The sequence below is a fragment of the Dendrobates tinctorius genome, unplaced genomic scaffold, assembly GCF_039654945.1.
Source record: "Dendrobates tinctorius isolate UK_male_01 unplaced genomic scaffold, ASM3965494v1 ptg000086l, whole genome shotgun sequence".
NCBI lineage: Eukaryota > Metazoa > Chordata > Amphibia > Anura > Dendrobatidae > Dendrobates > Dendrobates tinctorius.
In genome coordinates, this window is record NW_027361754.1 from 8,879,762 (window position 1) to 8,898,196 (window position 18,435).

At 45.9% G+C, this 18,435-nt stretch overlaps 1 protein-coding gene across 3 annotated transcripts in view; it reads right to left on the reverse strand.

Annotated features, from left to right (window-relative positions):
• The window catches only part of CTNNBIP1 (catenin beta interacting protein 1), a 28,061-nt gene that overhangs the window by 6,693 nt on the left and 2,933 nt on the right, over positions 1–18,435 (reverse strand). For all 3 annotated transcript variants that reach the window (XM_073585005.1, XM_073585007.1, XM_073585006.1), the window contains exons 2-4: positions 5,949–6,003; positions 4,281–4,393; positions 4,027–4,117 (exon numbers count right to left, since the gene is read on the reverse strand). In XM_073585005.1, coding sequence (XP_073441106.1) covers positions 4,027–4,117; positions 4,281–4,376 — 187 coding nt within the window. In that variant the 5' untranslated portion in view covers positions 4,377–4,393; positions 5,949–6,003. The remainder of the gene's footprint in view (positions 1–4,026; positions 4,118–4,280; positions 4,394–5,948; positions 6,004–18,435) is intronic.

Consider the following 18,435-nt stretch of genomic DNA (forward strand, 5'->3'; position numbering starts at 1 on the left):
ATCCTTGGACATCCGCTGACGAATGGGAAGTCTCATCCGCTGGCAGGTAGGAGCATGCTGGGACATGGGGCCCTGCAGCAGCTGCAGGGCTTCATCATTATCTAGGGAGCGGGGTTCCTTTAAAAGTCAGTCATTGTTTTGTGCGGACTGCACAGCGCTGCCTCCTCATCGCTGCCCTTGACTGTGGCATTGAGTTTTGTGTCTGCAGATCTCGGTTTTCATTTCACTTTGTAGAAAGCAGCAGAACATCCCGGGGAGGGGGAAAGCGACTACGTAATCTCACCCAAGCGAATAGGACCGGAGTGTGATGACGCATCCTGCCCTCTAGGGGGAGAAGTTGCTCAATTCATCTTACAGTCAATTCAATAACTGCAGAAACTATTCCGCTCAGCATCATCGAGTGAGCATGTTTTCCGATATCTCTAGCGGAGGCTTAGCTCCTCGGAGAATAATTCGGTCATATTGAGAATCAACATGCCCAATCCTTCCCTATATCTGCTACTGCAGGCGAGATCCGAGACCCCCCCCCATTCACAATAGCTGGTCACCTCTGTACAGTGCCCTCCGCTACTGCCCACAAGCCCAGAAGTTTAGGACGGATTAGCCGGTGATTATATTTTAAAGGTGTTTTCCTAGAATATTTTTGTTTATGGTATTTTATGTACACTCCTCAGGTTTCTGCCCAGTGTGAATGAGCTTTAATCATCTACCTCAGGACCACCGCTGCTTTATTTTTTGTTCACTGGCTGCAACGTTAACATTGCAACGTATGACCGCTGCAGCCTGTTACTGGACTCAACAGTGATACTGATGTAGTGAAAACGACAACTCTGAGCCTAGTGACTGGCTGCAGCGGTCATCGTCATGTCACCAATGCAGCCTGTCAAAGACGGCATTGCACTGCGCAGGAACTGTGAACACAAAGCAGTCAGATTTTTACTTTAAGGTATATGTCTATATGCAGACATATAATCTCCCCATTCCCGCTCCTGACGTTACCTGGCTCACATGGCATCACAGCTGACTGCCGCCATCACAAGTCAGGACATTGCACGTAAGGCACCCGTTGCAGTTAATTAAAATGTGTCGAGAGGGTTCGGCCCAGGCCGGTAAATTGCACTTTCTTAATTAAACTCCGTTCAGCAGATCTTTCACAAGCGCAGTGATGAGATTCCCAGACATCGCTACCAGGCCGTCCTCCGTCAGCCTTATACTACATTTTAGGCTATGAGAACATCTAAATGATTAGCGTAATCTGCTCCCCCGGGACAGACAGTCATTGCTAATTGCACGATTTTATTGTATATGATCTGCGCAGTGGTGACGAGATCCAACATCCACTGCTGGATTATTGTCTCAGTCTATAAAACATTCACATTCAGGTAAGAGCAGATTCCTTCAGTTGCAGTAACTTGGATAATTGTGCGTCAGCAGAAAATCCAAGACGCTCGCCCAGAGCGAGGGAGGACAGCGACATGATGAGTGATCGCCTGATCCATGAAGAGTGCTGCGGGGACACCTGGTGGTCAGTAAAGGTAAACAAAAAAGAAAGAACTGCTGCAATGTCACAAAGTAACTGCTGGATGTACCCCGACTCCATTACAGCCACTCATTGATCCTCCATCAGAACAGGGGACTGGGTGACACATTGCAATTCATACACTAGGGCAGACACGCTAAATACATCACTGGGGAGAACTGTCTACAGATGAAAGCTGGGCTTACACTGCACAAAATACACAGAAGTATCAGTAACAGATCTGCAGCACATCACTGATTACAACTAAGGTGTGCACATTAAAAACATCTGTGTCACGAGATGGCTCCGATTTTTGTGAGGACAGTTTTCTTAATTTTAATGACTCCATTCAATTCATCATATAAGCCACTAAAAAAAAAAAAAAATTAGAAATGAGTTCCCAGTAATGTGAACTTTTACTTAGTTTATTGTTTGGTGGAGGGTGCAAGTTTTTTTTTTTTTTTTTTTTTTACTACTTAAAAGGGAATCTGTCACCTATTTTTTGTACATAAGCAGCAGCCACTGCCATCAGAGGCTTATCTACAGCATTCTGTAATGCTGTAGATAAGCCCCCGATGTAACCTGAAAGATAAGAAAAACAAGTTATATTATACTAACCCAGGGTCCGGTCCGATGGGTGTCGCGGGTCCAGTCCGGCGCCTTCTATCTTCATGCGATGACATCCTCTTGCTTGCAGCCTGTCGCGGCTCCTGCGCAGGTGTAATTCTCTGCTCTGCAGTGCACAGGCGCCAGGAAAGGTCAGAGAGGCCCAGCGCCTGCGCACTGCAGTACTCTGCTCTGCCCTCAACAGGGCAGAGAATTACACCTGCGCAGGAGCCACCCAAGGAAGCAAGGAGGAGGACGTCAGCGCATGAAGATGGGAGGCGCCGGACCGGACTGCCCCTGGGTGAGTATAATATAACGTGTTTTTCTTATCTTTCAGGTTACATCGGGGGCTTATCTACAGCATTACAGAATGCTGCAGATAAGCCCCTAATGGCGGTGGCTGCAGCTTATATATGAAAAAATAGGTGACAGATTCCCTTTAAAACAAAAACCATATTTCACCATCTAAAGGATGCTGATCGATAAACACATTTTATACAGACGCGCTTTTTATTAGTACCTTTAGGAAACTTGAACCTGTGATCACACGATCGCGTAATTTTGCATTAGGCTGCGATTTTGCATTATCTCCTACGAAGCAAAGGTGCAGGGGGCTTCATTAGTGTACACATATGGGAGAGATGGGGGTCTCCAATAGGAATCGGCTGCCATGATAATACACGCCATTGGCCCGCAGGATGCCGAGAAGGCGCAGTAAGTAACAAAAATGAAATAGTTTTTAGCTACTTAAATGTCGCTGTCACTATTGACAGGCAAAATTAAAGATGAAAAGGGAAGGTTTCATCAGGAAATGAAGATCTATTGTTTAAACCACATGTTTAAGTTACAAATTTTTTTTTTTTTTTTTTATAATAATTTTTGGCATTTTTTACATATGATCTGTATGAGGAGGAAAAAAAAAAAAAAAAAAAAAACAGAAAATGCAGTTTTCACACTGGCAATTTGGGTAAGTTTAGACGCATACGTCCAATGTTGTTTTTTTGTGTTTTTTTTTATATTAAAAGGGGACTCATCATCACAGCCAGGATTATAATTACTGATAACACCTCTATTTACAGTAGATAACACAGGATCCACCATTCACAATAGGTGATGTCACAGGTCACCTCCTCCTCCTGTACAATGACTGATAACCCCTCTATATACAATAGATAATACAGGAACCACCATTCACAATAGGTGATGTCACAGCTCACCTCCTCCTCCTGTACAATGACTGATAACCCCTTTATATACAGTAGATAACACAGGATCCACCGTTCACAGTAGGTGATGTCACAGGTCACCTCCTCCTGTACAATGACTGATAACCCCTCTATATACAGTAGATAACACAGGATCCACCATTCACAATAGGTGATGTTACAACTCACCTCCTCCTCCTGTACAACGACTGATAACCCCTTTATATACAGTAGATAACACAGGATCCACCATTCACAGTAGGTGATGTCACAGGGCACCTTCTCCTCCTGTACAATGACTGATAACACCTCCAAATACAGTACAAACACAGGAGCCAACATCCAAAATAGATGATGTCACACCTCACCTCCTCCTCCAGTTCATGACATTTGCACATGATCATTACATGCTTTAATAAAATAGGTTCACACAATTTCTAATGTGGAGAAATCCCTTTAATCTAATAATTGCATAGAATGACCAGACAGGGTCAGGGTTATGGGAGAATTTTCAAAAAATTTCTTTGTATCTGTTTAAAAAAATAAATAAATTGCATAAAACGTAATTACTATTAGATATTATTAATAGAACATAAGAATAAAAGAAAAAGAACAAACAGGTGAGGACATCGCCAGAGCCATGATGGTGTGAGGGCAGACGCTGCACTCCCACCATTGGTGCTGTGTTGCACGTACCTTGATCGATCGAGTGCTGAGGCAGCTGACTAAGCTGGCTATTGACCACTCCGGCATATGTCCGCAGGAACGCCTCTTCACTGGGCGTCAACTACGTGAAAATGAAAAAAAATAATAAACCAAATATACAATTTAGTGAATCTGGATATCTGAGCAACCAAATATATAATTATGAATCCAGATATCTGAGCAACCATACACAACAGCACCTAAAGCCAACAAAGGTACTCCCACTGCATGAAACAAATACTCACGTTGGAGCCCATTTTCCGCAGCATGAGTAAGACCCGCACCTTCTGCTGAACATACATTTCATCCGGACTCTTCCCGGGGGCCCCCTCACGGTTCATACCCCCTGCCCTGCTCCCTGTAAGAAGAAGTAAGCCTTCAGTAAAATGACAATAGGCGCATACATAGTGATGGTCAGAGGGAGCAGACACAGCCGCACTGCCATTTATCACCACAAGATGGCAATGTTCTCATGTCTAAAGGGCATGTCACACTAAGAGATATCGCTAGCAATATCGCTATAACTTGTGACGTTATAGCGATATTGCTAGCGATATCGCTGTGTCTGATACTTACCTACAACCCGCTCCCCCGCTGCTTATCGCTGGAGAACGTCCTGGACTGTTTCTCGTCGTCAGCTTCCTGCTGTGACGACGAGCGACGCGTGGAGCCGGGCGGGAGGACGCAGGATCGCCGCGTCTGACAGGTAAGTAGCGACCCCCGACCCCAGCGATGTCGCTGGTGAGATCTGCCTGTGTGGCAGCTCACTAGCGACCACTTAGCGATGCACCAGCGATCCTGACCGCCACATATCGCTGGTCGGATCGCTGGTGCATCGCTAAGTGTGACAGTACCTTAACACCATATCCAGCAAAGGCTTCAGGCAAAATCAACCAGTTTTGTATTTACAGCATTCACTGTACAGTAACAATGACCCCATAACATAATTCTTGAGATCAGTGCGATTACAAAAATATCAAATGTAGGCTACGTTCCCACGATGAGTTTGTATTTTTTTTTTCTTTTTTAAAATGCAAGTGACCCATCTTACATAATGGGTATAGAAAATCTGCAATATCTGCAATATCAAAAACTCACCAAAAAGCTCAGTGGGAAATTAGCCTTACGCAGGATTTTTTACATTTTTGACTCCTTTCAGTCCTATAGGCACGGCCATAGTAATTACACACCACTCGCCCCAGCACATTGACCCCTTGATTTACACAGATGTCAGAGTGCCGTTGCTCACGGTTTAGTGAGCGGTGACTGTAGCCACCCCAGCCTCATCACTGTGACTGAAAGCAGCGGCTCCCAGGAGGATAAAAATGCATTTTCTCCAGATAGCCGCACTTTCAGCATGGTGGCCAAGTATCAGTAGAAGGCTGGAATCACACCAGCATCTGGCATCGGATGCAATATGATAACGACATTCGGCTCAAACTCCGCAGCGAGCGGGAGCCGAGTGTAAGTGCTCCGATCCTCTTGCATTACAGGATCGGAGCACAGCTACGAACAAGATAGAGAAAGTAATTTCCCCATCTCCTCCATGGCCTGACGCGCTGCGCTGTATATTGAACTGCACTGGGGTGACATCCGAGTGCAGCCCGATGTTTCACTCGCACCCATAGACTTGTATGGGTGTGTGAACAGAGTTTCGATGCCAATCTCAACATGCTGCCGAATTATCATGAGAAAATAATCGCAGATGTGATCTGCCGCATAGTATAACACTGAATCGAGTGCTATGCAATGTTTCATCACATTCTACTAGGCCGTGTTATACAGTAGTGTGACGCCGGTCTAATACCAATTACCTGCAGATTAACCCTATATTTGCAGGTAAATAATATTTTTAGAGGTTACAGGTTCCCTTTAATGTACATGTGAGATCTGGTGGAATCGTGTAGACATACCTCTTTCCTGATGGGTCTTCTAGGTGCAGCCAGTAGGATGGTATGGAGGGGGACCCTGCAAAAAAAAAATAATGGGTAAACCACATAACAGGAATAAAACCCTCAAGTATCCCCCAGAGACATCAGTACTTCACACAGCACAGGAAGGCGCAAAGTCCCTATCACAGACAGGGCTAAACTGCAATCTGAAGCGAGGGTTAAACTGTCACATACAGGACAGGCAGTCATCGGCAGCACTGGAGAGGGGTCACCCCCAATGTTATATGATGGCACAAAACCAACGACCTTCCCACAAGAGGTTATTACTGCTGGTGACGGCAATCCCTCAGGACTGGAGACGTCCATACATTCAGCTCTTATGGTAACACATTTCTCATATCGCTTCTTAAATTACAGTTCCGATAGCAGCTGTCCGGCAGCCTAAGAATCCGCCCGTCCCCTCGGCCCGGAGATCACATTCACCAGGTCACATCATTAAGAGGAGTATTGGAAAAGACTTGTCGCATCAGCGAAAAACTCTTTGCAATCATCGAATATAACCCTTCATCGTTTAAGCTGGCCTTACAGAGATGACAACCGAACCATGAAAGATTATTCATCGGTCGTAAGACTCCTCGTACACACGTCCAATTACATTGTACAAACATAGTAATAATTTTACTTCTATAACATATTCAGCAGCACTTTACAATTAAGCGGGGACATGTACAGACAATAAAGGCTTCACAAAGTACCTACAATAGTGAATAAAGGCTGGTTAAATATCCGATTTTCAGAGGACCAAAAAAAAATTATATCTTTCTCTCTGTATATATATCTATCAATCTGATGGCACTCGGTTACCATCCAAGTGCAGTCTGATTGTCACAAACTGTTTGATAGACAGTGGAGACACTTGTTCATGTATGAGGAAAACTGATGAAATCTGCGCCAAACTCAGACTGGTAATCTTTTTATTTTATTTTTTTTATTCACGCACAAGAAAAACTAAGAAAAGAAAGAAAAACTGACGTGTGAATGAGCCCCAATATGACACAGAGTGTGCCATTGTTCCTTGGTGTACAGCTTCATTGTCAGCTGCCGGTTTACAAGGGGCAACGCCAACAAGCATTTTATCAATGATCTCGCCGGTCATCAGACACACTTAAAAGGACCATGTAATCATGTGCCTGATTACTGGCCTGCAAAACAAGAGCAGGCAGGTCCACGTCACCCTGTGTAAGCCTGCCATGTGCTGCAAACATTACTGAAACTAAGCAAACAAATGCCAACACCTCGGTCATACACAGGGCCGGTGATTGCTCAGTGGTAATGAGCCTAAACGAGCGCTGAGGGAGCTTAGTTTCAGACAAATTCTGCGCTTATAAAAGGAGCCCCCGATATTACGCCGCTGCAGTCATAGAATCATAGAATCGTAGAGTTGGAAGGGACCTCCTGGGCCATCTGGTCCAACCCCCTGCTCAAAGCAGGATTCTCTAAATCATCCCAGTCAGATATCTGTCCAGCCTCTGTTTGAAGACTTCCATTGAAGGAGAACTCACCACCTCTCGTGGCAGCTTGTTCCACTCACTGATCTCTCTGTCAAAAAGTTTTTTCTAATATCTAATCTGTGTCTCCTCCCATTCAGTTTCATCCCATTGCTTCTAATCTTTTCTTGTGCAAATGAGAATATAGATGATCCTTCTACAATGTGACAGCCCTTTAGATATTTGTAGACAGCTATTAAGTCTCCTCTCAGTCTTCTCTTTTGCAAACTAAAAAATCCCAAATCCTGCAACCTTTCCTCATAAGACAGGGTTTGCAGACCGGTCACCATTCTGGTTGCTCTTTTCTGAACTTGCTCCAGTTTGTTGATGCCTTTTTTAAAATGTGGTGCCCAAAACTGGACACAGTATTCCAGATGAGGTCTGACCAAAGAGGAGTAGAGGGAAATAATGACTTCACGTGATCTAGACTGTATGCTTCTGTTAATACATCCTAGAATTGCATTTGCCTTTTTTGCTGCTGCATCACACTGTTGACTCATATTCAGTCTGTGATCTATTAGTATACCCAAGTCTTTTTCACATGTGCTGTTGCTTAGCCCTATTCCTCCCATTCTGTATATGCTTTTTTCATTTTTAGTCAGGCCCCCTATATACCATGTGCGGGGTGCATCTACTCATACATGTTTAGCAATATGGCACTGCACAGTGAAGGGGCAGCTGCTACATCAGTGCAGGTTATCATTATCTGCCGGGGGTGAGTCAGGCAGACCCCCATACACAGTAGATTGTCAGCTCATTCCAATGGGTTTGGCCAATGTTAATCTAACGTGTGTTGGGACCATTAAAAGGAGGTGTTGTAATCTTCTGTCTTCAGGAGCACGCTGCTACTTTTCCTCCCGGCTTCCTGGTGTCCAGTGCGGACCGTTCAGACTAGCTGCAGCGGTGGTCCAGCCCAACTGCTTTCCTATGCTGCTAGCAGAAGCACAAGGGGACAGAAGATGACTGAATCCGCTCAGCTTCACGGCAGCACTTGTAGGCTGTAAAGCATGGACTCTGCTCGTGCCGCGAGCTCCAGCCACTCAGACTGCAGAGGTGGCCAGTAACATACGCAAGAACTGTACACCACCAAATTACAAATGCCTCTGTTCTTTATAACAAAGAAGATTTTTAACAAGAGGTAAAATACAAAGTTGCGTGTTTCCAATCCCCAATTTTAACTATTTAAGAACTGTCCATTTGTGTTTCACGTGGTGACAGCACAAGGCGGTCAGCCATCATCTGACATGATGTTTAGCTTTGGAGAACTATGGAGGACTCATAATTACAGAGTCACAAAGAAAGGCAAGTGACACCTAAAGCACGAGACCCCTGTGGCCAGAGATTGGCTGCAGCAGTTACTATATTATCACATCATTTACTGTTCAGCAAATCCCCTTTATCTCCCAGGTCATTGACTGAACACAACTGCAGAAAACAGGGTTAGAAAAAGGAAATAAAATTGCAAAATTTCCTATATGATTCTTAATAAAGTCTTTATTGACATAAACATGAAGACCCCCTATGCTTCCAATATCACGGTGAGGTTCTGTTCACACTGCTGTCATGGAGCTCAAGGCACACCTGTGCTAGAAACCATGAATCTTCTTTGCCACAAAATGACTGCACAACAGAACACAGAGATAAAAGACAAGGTCCAAATATTATAATAGGCATGTACTATTACACAACACAGGTCTGGAGACGCTGGAATAGTCTAGAAATTCATGGGCACAACACTAGGTCTGGCACCGCGGCCCGGTCATTAGCTGGGCCTAGTGGGAAGATCCTAGAGAGGTGCACGTCATTCATATCACAGGGCAAGTGGCTGTGAGAAGAGTAACTTAATGAGCCCTGCCTCTAGAAGAATATGTAAGCGACCCATAGCTTCCTACTGGAAATGAAGACCTCCATCCTCAGGATGAGCTTATGTTACAGGCAGCTGCGGAGCCGAATCCCCTGCCCTGGTGAAAGACAGCAGCTGTCTGTATGAGAGTGACAGCGCTGATGACAGTGTGCCAGTCTGCTGCCAGGGTCGCACCTCAGGACTGTGTGGGAAGAGCACGATTATAATGTCCCGTGTGATCAGAGACCCTCTTGCTCAGCGCCAGCAGCACTAATACCCAACTACATCTGCCGCTGGTAACACAATGGCCGGTGTCTGATGTGGACATAAGATGGCACTCAGTGCGGGGTGCCATCAGAGCGGCTGTGTGAATGCTGGCAAAGTGAAGGGCGCTACAAAAAGGGGCTGTTACGGCATTTGGAAGAAAATAAGGAAAAAACAAAAGTGCAAAAACTGCCCAATTGTAAAGTAGCTAAAAAGCTGATCTAATCAAGACGCCCCCTTTTTGGCCCAGGTCACGCCAGGAACATAGCGAATATTACTGGAGGAAATGACAATGAACTGCAGCAGTCATGAAGATGATGGTTGGAGTCTGCCAGACCCGCTCTCCCGTGTTATAAGGCCCCTTTGCCTGTAGAGCAGTGGTCCCCAAGAGATCATGTTTTCAGGATTTCCTTAGTATTGCCACATTCAGCCCAATGCAGGCCCGGGACCTGACACAGATCCATTCTCCCTGACTTGGGTCATTATAAGGGTTTATGGTATTTGAAGTCTGAAATGCTGCATTTGCATATATTTCACGATAAGCAAAAATGCAATGTAAAATCACTCATCATATAATAGACATACCTAGGTGAGCCGCCAGGCCAAAGACTGCAGAATTGAAGCATTGTGAAAAAGCGCTTGGTTAGTTTGCAAAAATCGTCAGAAATCTAAACCTGCGGGATCCATGGTGACACATCCCAGCTGTGGAGACTTGCACATGTCACTATGCTGTAAGGTAGCTCAATGCTGTGATTCTTGGCTGTGCAGACCTGGCATAATCTAGACGATCTTCATCAGACATAGGGGGCACGTGTCTAGGGATGGGGGCTGCATATTGTTCAAGTTCTTGGAAAACTTACACGACAAAAAACATTTGTGAAACTTTCTGTGGCACCACTATTTTGAATTAAAATCGTATATTAAAGAACACGTTCTCTCCACGTTATCAATATTAGATGTAAACACTCATTCATTGTATGCACATCACATAATATACCGTCACTGGCACATAGATGTGTTCATGTGTTGTGAGAAAGCAGGTCCTGTATGTACAATGCACAGAACAAACACATATATAACATGTATGTATGTGACTCTAGTGTAGATCACATCATGTGCATGTAAGTACCAGGCACTGCTCATCACCTGCCCAATACAATCCCAACAGTGAAACATGGTGGTGGCAGCATCATGCTATGGGGGTGTTTTTCAGCTGCAGGGACAGGACGACTGGTTGAAATTGAAGGAAACATGAATGCGGCCAAGTACAGATATCCTGGATGAAAACCTCTTTCAGAGTGCTCTGGACCTCAGACCTGGCCAAAGGTTCACCTTCCAACAAGACAATGACCCTAAGCACACAGCTAAAATAGCAAAGGAGTGGCTTCAGAACAACTCTGATCATCCTTGACTGGCCCAGCCAGAGCAATGACCTGAACTCAATTGAGCATTTCTGGAGAGACCTGAAAATGGCTGTTCACCAACGTTCACAAAAAAAACTCATACCACAAGATATGGCCTTCCCAAAACCCTGTCTGATGACAAATGCACATATAGCAGGATGCAGCAGGCCTCCACTAATAAAGGCAAGGGGCAGCTCAGGTGCAAACTACTGATAAAAACAACCACCCCACACCTACCAGACCATGGAGGGGTTGGCTGCCTAGTAGAAAAAATGCACATAGATAAGGCTTGCATAGGACGCCAGTCACACAGGCAAGTGTTATGCAAAGTGTCTGGCATGCAACCTATTAATGACGCCCATAGTATTATCAGGCGGGCTGCTCCAGCACTATAATATGCAACACACAGTGACAGACACCCCAATAGACCAAGCCAACGTTCACCATCCTACCTGGCGGAACTGCAGAGGATCTGCAAGGAAGAATGGAAGAGGATTCCCAAATCCAAGTGTGAAAAACTTGATGCAGCATTCCCAAGGAGATTCATGGCTGTACTGGCTCAAAGGGTGCTTCTACTCAATAATGAGCAAAGGGTCTGAATACTTATGGCCATGTGATATTTGTTTTTCTTTTTTAATAAATTTGCAAAAATTTCTACCTGTCTGTTTGTTTCAGTCAAGATGGGGTGCAGAGTGTACATTAATGAGAAAAAAATGAACTTTTTTGAATTTACCAATTGACTGCAATGAAACAAAGAGTGAAAAATTTAAAGGGGTCTGAATACTTCCCGTACCGTGTGTGTGTGTGTGTGTGTGTGTGTGTGTGTGTGTGTGTGTGTGTGTGTGTGTGTGTGTGTGTGTGTATGTATGTATGTATGTATGTATGTATGTATATATATATATATATATATATATATATATATATATATATATATATACCGTATTTTCCGCTTTGTAAGACGCACTTTTTTCCCCCAAAAATTTGGGGGGAAAACAGGGGTGCGTCTTACAAAGCGGACATGCCTTACCTAGGCTGTGATCGGGGGCGTCCGGCGGTTGCTGGCCGCTGCTGCGGGTGTGTCCGGTGCCGCGTTGTGTGCCCGTCGATGCCCGGGGCTCTGCCAACATTGAGCGACAGGCCAGAGCCCCGGCATTTCCTCAGTTCCCTGTGTGCCGGTAAAAAGATGGCCGCCGGCGCGTGCGCAGATGGGATCTCGGGACCCAGTTCTCGAGAGATGAGATTTGAAATCTCATCTCTCGAGAGGTGGGTCCCGAGATCCCATCTGCGCACGCGCCGGCGGCCATTTTCCCTGGGTTCCCTGTGTGCGCGCGGTGGTGCCTGCAAAAAAATGGCCGCCGCGCGTGCGCAGATGGGATCTCGGGATCCAGCTCTCGAGAGATGAGATTTCAGATCTCATCTCTCGAGAACTGGTCCCGAGATCCCATCTGCGCACGCGCCGGCGGCCATTTTTTTTTTACCGGCACTTCAGCGCACATATACAGGGAACCGAGGAAATGCTGGGGCTCTGGTCTGTCAAACAATGTCGGCAGAGCCCCGGGCATCGATGGGCACACAACGCCGCACCGGAGCACCCGCAGCACCGGCCTCCAACCGCCGGACAAGTGGAGAAACCTGACACCAGCACAAGACTCTGCAGCAGCAACAGCACACATCGGAGCCCCCCCTCATCCCTGAATGCGGCCTGCAGCATCACTCCACGCCTGCCTCCTCCAGCAGCGAGCCTGGGATCCCTCTACACCGCAGCCACCAACCGCGGTAAGCAATAAGATGCAAGGATTATAAGAGGCACCACCATTTTATTAAAAAATATTTTTTTCTTATTTTTCTCCTCAAAAATTGTGGTGCGTCTTATAATCCGGAGCGTCTTATAAAGCGAAAAATACGGTATATATATTTATTGTGAGCAGGGTCCTCATTCCTCTTGGTATCTGTTATGATCTATGTCAGAGGTCTTAAACACGCGGCCCCTGAGGCAGTCATCTGCGGCCCGCGGTGCACCACATGTCTTACTCGCTCCCTGAGGCAGGTAGAACGGGGAAGGCACGCATTCAGGAGCGCGCGAAGGCTGTGTGTTCTGTGTGCACAGGACCTGGGATGAGGTCACAGGAGGGGGAGGAGCCAGGGGTCACATGATCAGTGGCCTCGTGTATGCAGGACGCTAATGTCTGTGTTGGATGCGGGTAAGTTTGTGTGGGGTCAGGAGCCGAGCCGCGCGTGTGCGAGGACCGTGGTGTATGGAGCGGAGCCCCGTGTGTACGAGGTGTACGGAGCGGAGCCGCGTGTGTACGAGGACCGAGGTGTATGGAGCGGAGCCGTGTCTATGAAGTGTACGGAGCGGAGCCACACGTATGAGGTGTACGGATCGGAGCCGTGTGTGTACGAGATGTATTGAGCGGAGCAGTGTGTGTACGAGGACCAAGGTGCAGGGAGCGGAGCCATGTGTGTACGAGGTGTATGGAGTGGAGCCGTGTGTATATAAAGTGTACGGAGCGGAGCTGCGTGTACGAGGTGTGCGGAGTGGAGATGTGCGTGTACGAGGTGTGCTGAGTGGAGATGTGCGTGTATTTTGGCATGGGGACCCCATTTGAAAGTTCGCACCAGGGCCCATAACTTTGTAGTTATGCCACTGCTCACGCTAGAAGAGAGGAAGAGTGCGCCGCTCTGTAGTGGCTGTGGCCCTGCCTGATGACATCCCTCTGGCGCTGTGTAATGACATCACGCCAGTGCACAGAGAGGGGAGGCGTGACTTTCCCCCCATTGCTGGATTTTGCAGGTGGCTGTGCGTGTACAGTGAGATGATAGCGCCAGCTCACATGCAGAGCCGACACTATCATCCGCTGAGGTAAGCTGTACATCAAAGCTCACAACCTATTTGAACAGCCACGATCGGTCTTAGCACCGATCGCGGCTGGTTAATCTCTTAGATACCGCTATCAATCGTGACTGTATTAAGTTTGAAAGGAATGCGGCCCACCAGCTTAAATTTTTTTTTTGTGTGGCCCATTTACTCTGCCGAGTTTGAGACCCCTGATATATACGCGCACACACACAATATATATATATATATATATATACACTCACTGGCCACTTTATTAGGTTCACCTGTCCAACTGTGTGTTAAGACTTAATTTCTAATCAGCCAATCACATGGCGGCAACTCAGTGCATTTAGGCATGTAGACATGGTCAAGACAATCTCCTGCAGTTCAAACCGAGCATCAGTATGGGGAAGAAAGGTGATTTGAGTGCCTTTGAACGTGGCATGATTGTTGGTGCCAGAAGGGCTGGTCTGAGTATTTCAGAAACTGCTGATCTACTGGGATTTTCACGCACAACCATCTCTAGGGTTTACAGAGAATGGTCCGAAAAAGAAAAAAAATCCAGTGAGCGGCAGTTCTGTGGGCGGAAATGCCTTGTTGATGCCAGAGGTCAGAGGAGAATGGGCATACTGGTTCGAGCTGATAGAAAGGCAACAGTGACTCAAATTGCCACGCGTTACAACCAAGGTAGGCAGAAGAGCATCTCTGAACGCACAGTGCGTCGAACTTTGAGGCAGATGGGCTACAGCAGCAGAAGACCACACTGGGTACCACTCCTCTCAGCTAAGAACAGGAAACTGAGGCTACAATTTGCACAAGCTCATCGAAATTGGACAGTAGAAGATTGGAAAAACGTTGCCTGGTCTGATGAGTCTCGATTTCTGCTGCGACATTCGGATGGTAGGGTCAGAATTTGGCGTAAACAACATGAAAGCATGGATCCATCCAGCCTTGTATCAACGGTTCAGGCTGGTGGTGGTGGTGTCATGGTGTGGGGAATTTTTTCTTGGCACTCTTTGGGCCCCTTGGTACCAATTGAGCATCGTTGCAACGCCACAGCCTACCTGAGTATTGTTGCTGACCATGTCCATCCCTTTATGACCACAATGTACCCAACATCTGATGACTACTTTCAGCAGGATAATGCGCCATGTCATAAAGCTCGAATCATCTCAGATTGGTTTCTTGAACATGACAATGAGTTCACTGTACTCAAATGGCCTCCTCAGTCACCAGATCTCAATCCAATAGAGCATCTTTGGGATGTGGTGGAACGGGAGATTCGCATCAGGGATGTGCAGCCGACAAATCTGCGCCAACTGTGTGATGCCATCATGTCAATATGGTCCAAAATCTCTGAGGAATGCTTCCAGCACCTTGTTGAATCTCTGCCACGAAGAATTGAGGCAGTTCTGAAGGCAAAAGGGGGTCCAACCCGTTACTAGCATGGTGTACCTAATAAAGTGGCCAGTGAGTGTGTATATATATATATATATATATATATATATATATATATATATATATATACACACACACACACACATATACATACATACATACACACACATACATATATAATAAATTTTATTTCTATAGCGCCGACTTTTTCCACAGCACTTTACATTTCAGCGGGGACTTGTACAGACAATAGACATTACAGCATAACAATAATCACATACAGTGCCTACAAGTAGTATTCAACCCCCTGCAGATTTAGCAGGTTTGATAAGATGCAAATAAGTTAGAGCCTTCAAACTTCACACAAGAGCAGGATTTATTAACAGATGCATAAATCTTACAAACCAAAAAGTTATGTTGCTCAGTTAAATTTTAATAAATTTTAAACATAAAAGTGTGGGTCAATTATTATTCAACCCCTAGGTTTAATATTTTGTGGAATAACCCTTGTTTGCAATTACAGCTAATAATCGTCTTTTATAAGACCTGATCAGGCCGGCACAGGTCTCTGGAGTTATCTTGGCCCACTCCTCCATGCAGATCTTCTCCAAGTTATCTAGGTTCTTTGGGTGTCTCATGTGGACTTTATTCTTGAGCTCCTTCCACAAGTTTTCAATTGGGTTAAGGTCAGGAGACTGACTAGGCCACTCCAACACCTTGATTTTTTGCCTCTTGAACCAGGCCTTGGTTTTGTTGGCTGTGTGCTTTGGGTCGTTGTCTTGTTGGAAGATGAAATGACGACCCATCTTAAGATCCTTGATGGAGGAGCGGAGGTTCTTGGCCAAAATCTCCAGGTAGGCCGTGCTATCCATCTTCCCATGGATGCGGACCAGATGGCCAGGCCCCTTGGCTGAGAAACAGCCCCACAGCATGATGCTGCCACCACCATGCTTGACTGTAGGGATGGTATTCTTGGGGTCGTATGCAGTGCCATCCAGTCTTCAAACGTCACGTGTGTGGTTGGCACCACAGATCTCGATCTTGGTCTCATCAGACCAGAGAACCTTGAACCAGTCTGTCTCAGAGTCCTCCAAGTGATCATGAGCAAACTGTAGATGAGCCTTGACATGATGCATTGAAAGTAAAGGTACCTTACGGGCTCGTCTGGAACGGAGACCATTGCGGTGGAGTACGTTACTTATGGTATTGACTGAAACCAATGTCCCCACTGCCATGAGATCTTCCCGGAGCTCCTTCCTTGTTGTCCTTGGGTTAGCCTTGACCCTTCGGACAAGCCTGGCCTCGGCACGGGAGGAAACTTTCAAAGGCTGTCCAGGCCGTGGAAGGCTAACAGTAGTTCCATAAGCCTTCCACTTCCGGATGATGCTCCCAACAGTGGAGACAGGTAGGCCCAACTCCTTGGAAAGGGTTTTGTACCCCTTGCCAGCCTTGTGACCCTCCACGATCTTGTCTCTGATGGCCTTGGAATGCTCCTTTGTCTTTCCCATGTTGACCATGTATGAGTGCTGTTCACAAGTTTGGGGAGGGTCTTAAATAGTCAGAAAAGGCTGGAAAAAGAGATAATTAATCCAAACATGTGAAGCTCATTGTTCTTTGTGCCTGAAATACTTCTTAATACTTTAGGGGAACCAAACAGAATTCTGGTGGTTTGAGGGGTTGAATAATAAATGACCCTCTGAATAAACTTTTCACAATTTAAAAAAAAAATTAAACAAAGAAATAACATTCTTTTTTGCTGCAGTGCATTTCACACTTCCAGGCTGATCTACAGTCCAAATGTCACAATGCCAAGTTAATTCCGAATGTGTAAACCTGCTAAATCTGCAGGGGGTTGAATACTACTTGTAGGCACTGTAGATCATGACAGATACCAAGAGTAATGAGGGCCCTGCTCGCAAGCTTACAATCTATATACAATCGAGATGGTTTGGGGTGAGCTGGACCGCAGAGTGAAGGCAAAAGGGCCAACAAGTGCTAAGCATCTCTGGGAACTCCTTCAAGACTGTTGGAAGACCATTTCCGGTGACTACCTCTTGAAGCTCATCAAGAGAATACCAAGAGTGTGCAGAGCAGTAATCAAAGCAAAAGGTGGCTACTTTGAAGAACCTTGAATATAAGACATATTTTCAGCTGTTTCACAATGTTTTGTTAATGATATAATTCCACGTGTGTTAATTCATAGTTTTGATGCCTTCAGAGTGAATCTACAATTTTCATAGTCATGAAAATAAAGAAAACTCTTTGAATGAGAAGGTGTGTCCAAACTTTTGGTCTTTACTGTATATGTGTGTGCCTATACAGTATATGCACATATATGTTGCGCAATTGGTACAGACAACAGGTACAACTGATTGGAAATTAGCAAGACAACCTCTATAAAATGAGTGGTTCTGCAGGTGGTGACCACAGACCATTTCTCTGCTCTCATCCTTCTTGGCTATTTTGGTCACTTTTGCATTTTGTCATTGTTCTCACCCCTAGAGATATTGTACAGTAGAATGAGGCGGTGACTACAATCCACAGAAGTTGCATAGGTAGTGCAGCAGAATGGCACATCAATGCCACCTGTAGCAATAAGAGTAGCAGTGTATGTCAGCAGTGTCCAGAGAATGGAGCAGATTCCAGGAGACAAGCAAGTACACCAGGAGACGTGTAGGTGGCCGTAGGAGGGCAACAATGCAGCAGGACTGCTTTGTCCCTCCTTTGTGCAAGAAGGATCATTGCCAGAGCTCTGCAAAATGATCTCTAGCAAGCCATTAACATCCATGTGTCTGCTCAAACGGTCAGAAACAGACTTCATGAGGGTTGTACGAGGGCCCGACATCCACAAGTGGGTGACGCCGCACCGCACAGGGCAATTGGCATTTGCCGGAGAACACCAAGATTGGCAGACTCGACATTGGCACCCTGTGCCCTTCATGGATGAGAGCAGGTACACACTGAGCAAATGTGACAGACGTGACAGTCTGGAGACACCTTGGAGAACGAACGATCTGCTGCCTGCAACATTGTCCAGAATGACCGTTTTGGCAGTGGGTCAGTAATGGTCAGAAGAGGCATTTCTTTGGAGGAACGCACAGCCCTCTATGTACTAAAAAGAGGTAGCCTGACTGCCATTAAGTACTGGGATGAGATCCTCAGACCCATTGTGAGACCATATTCAGGTGCACTGGGCCCTGGGTTCCTTACGATG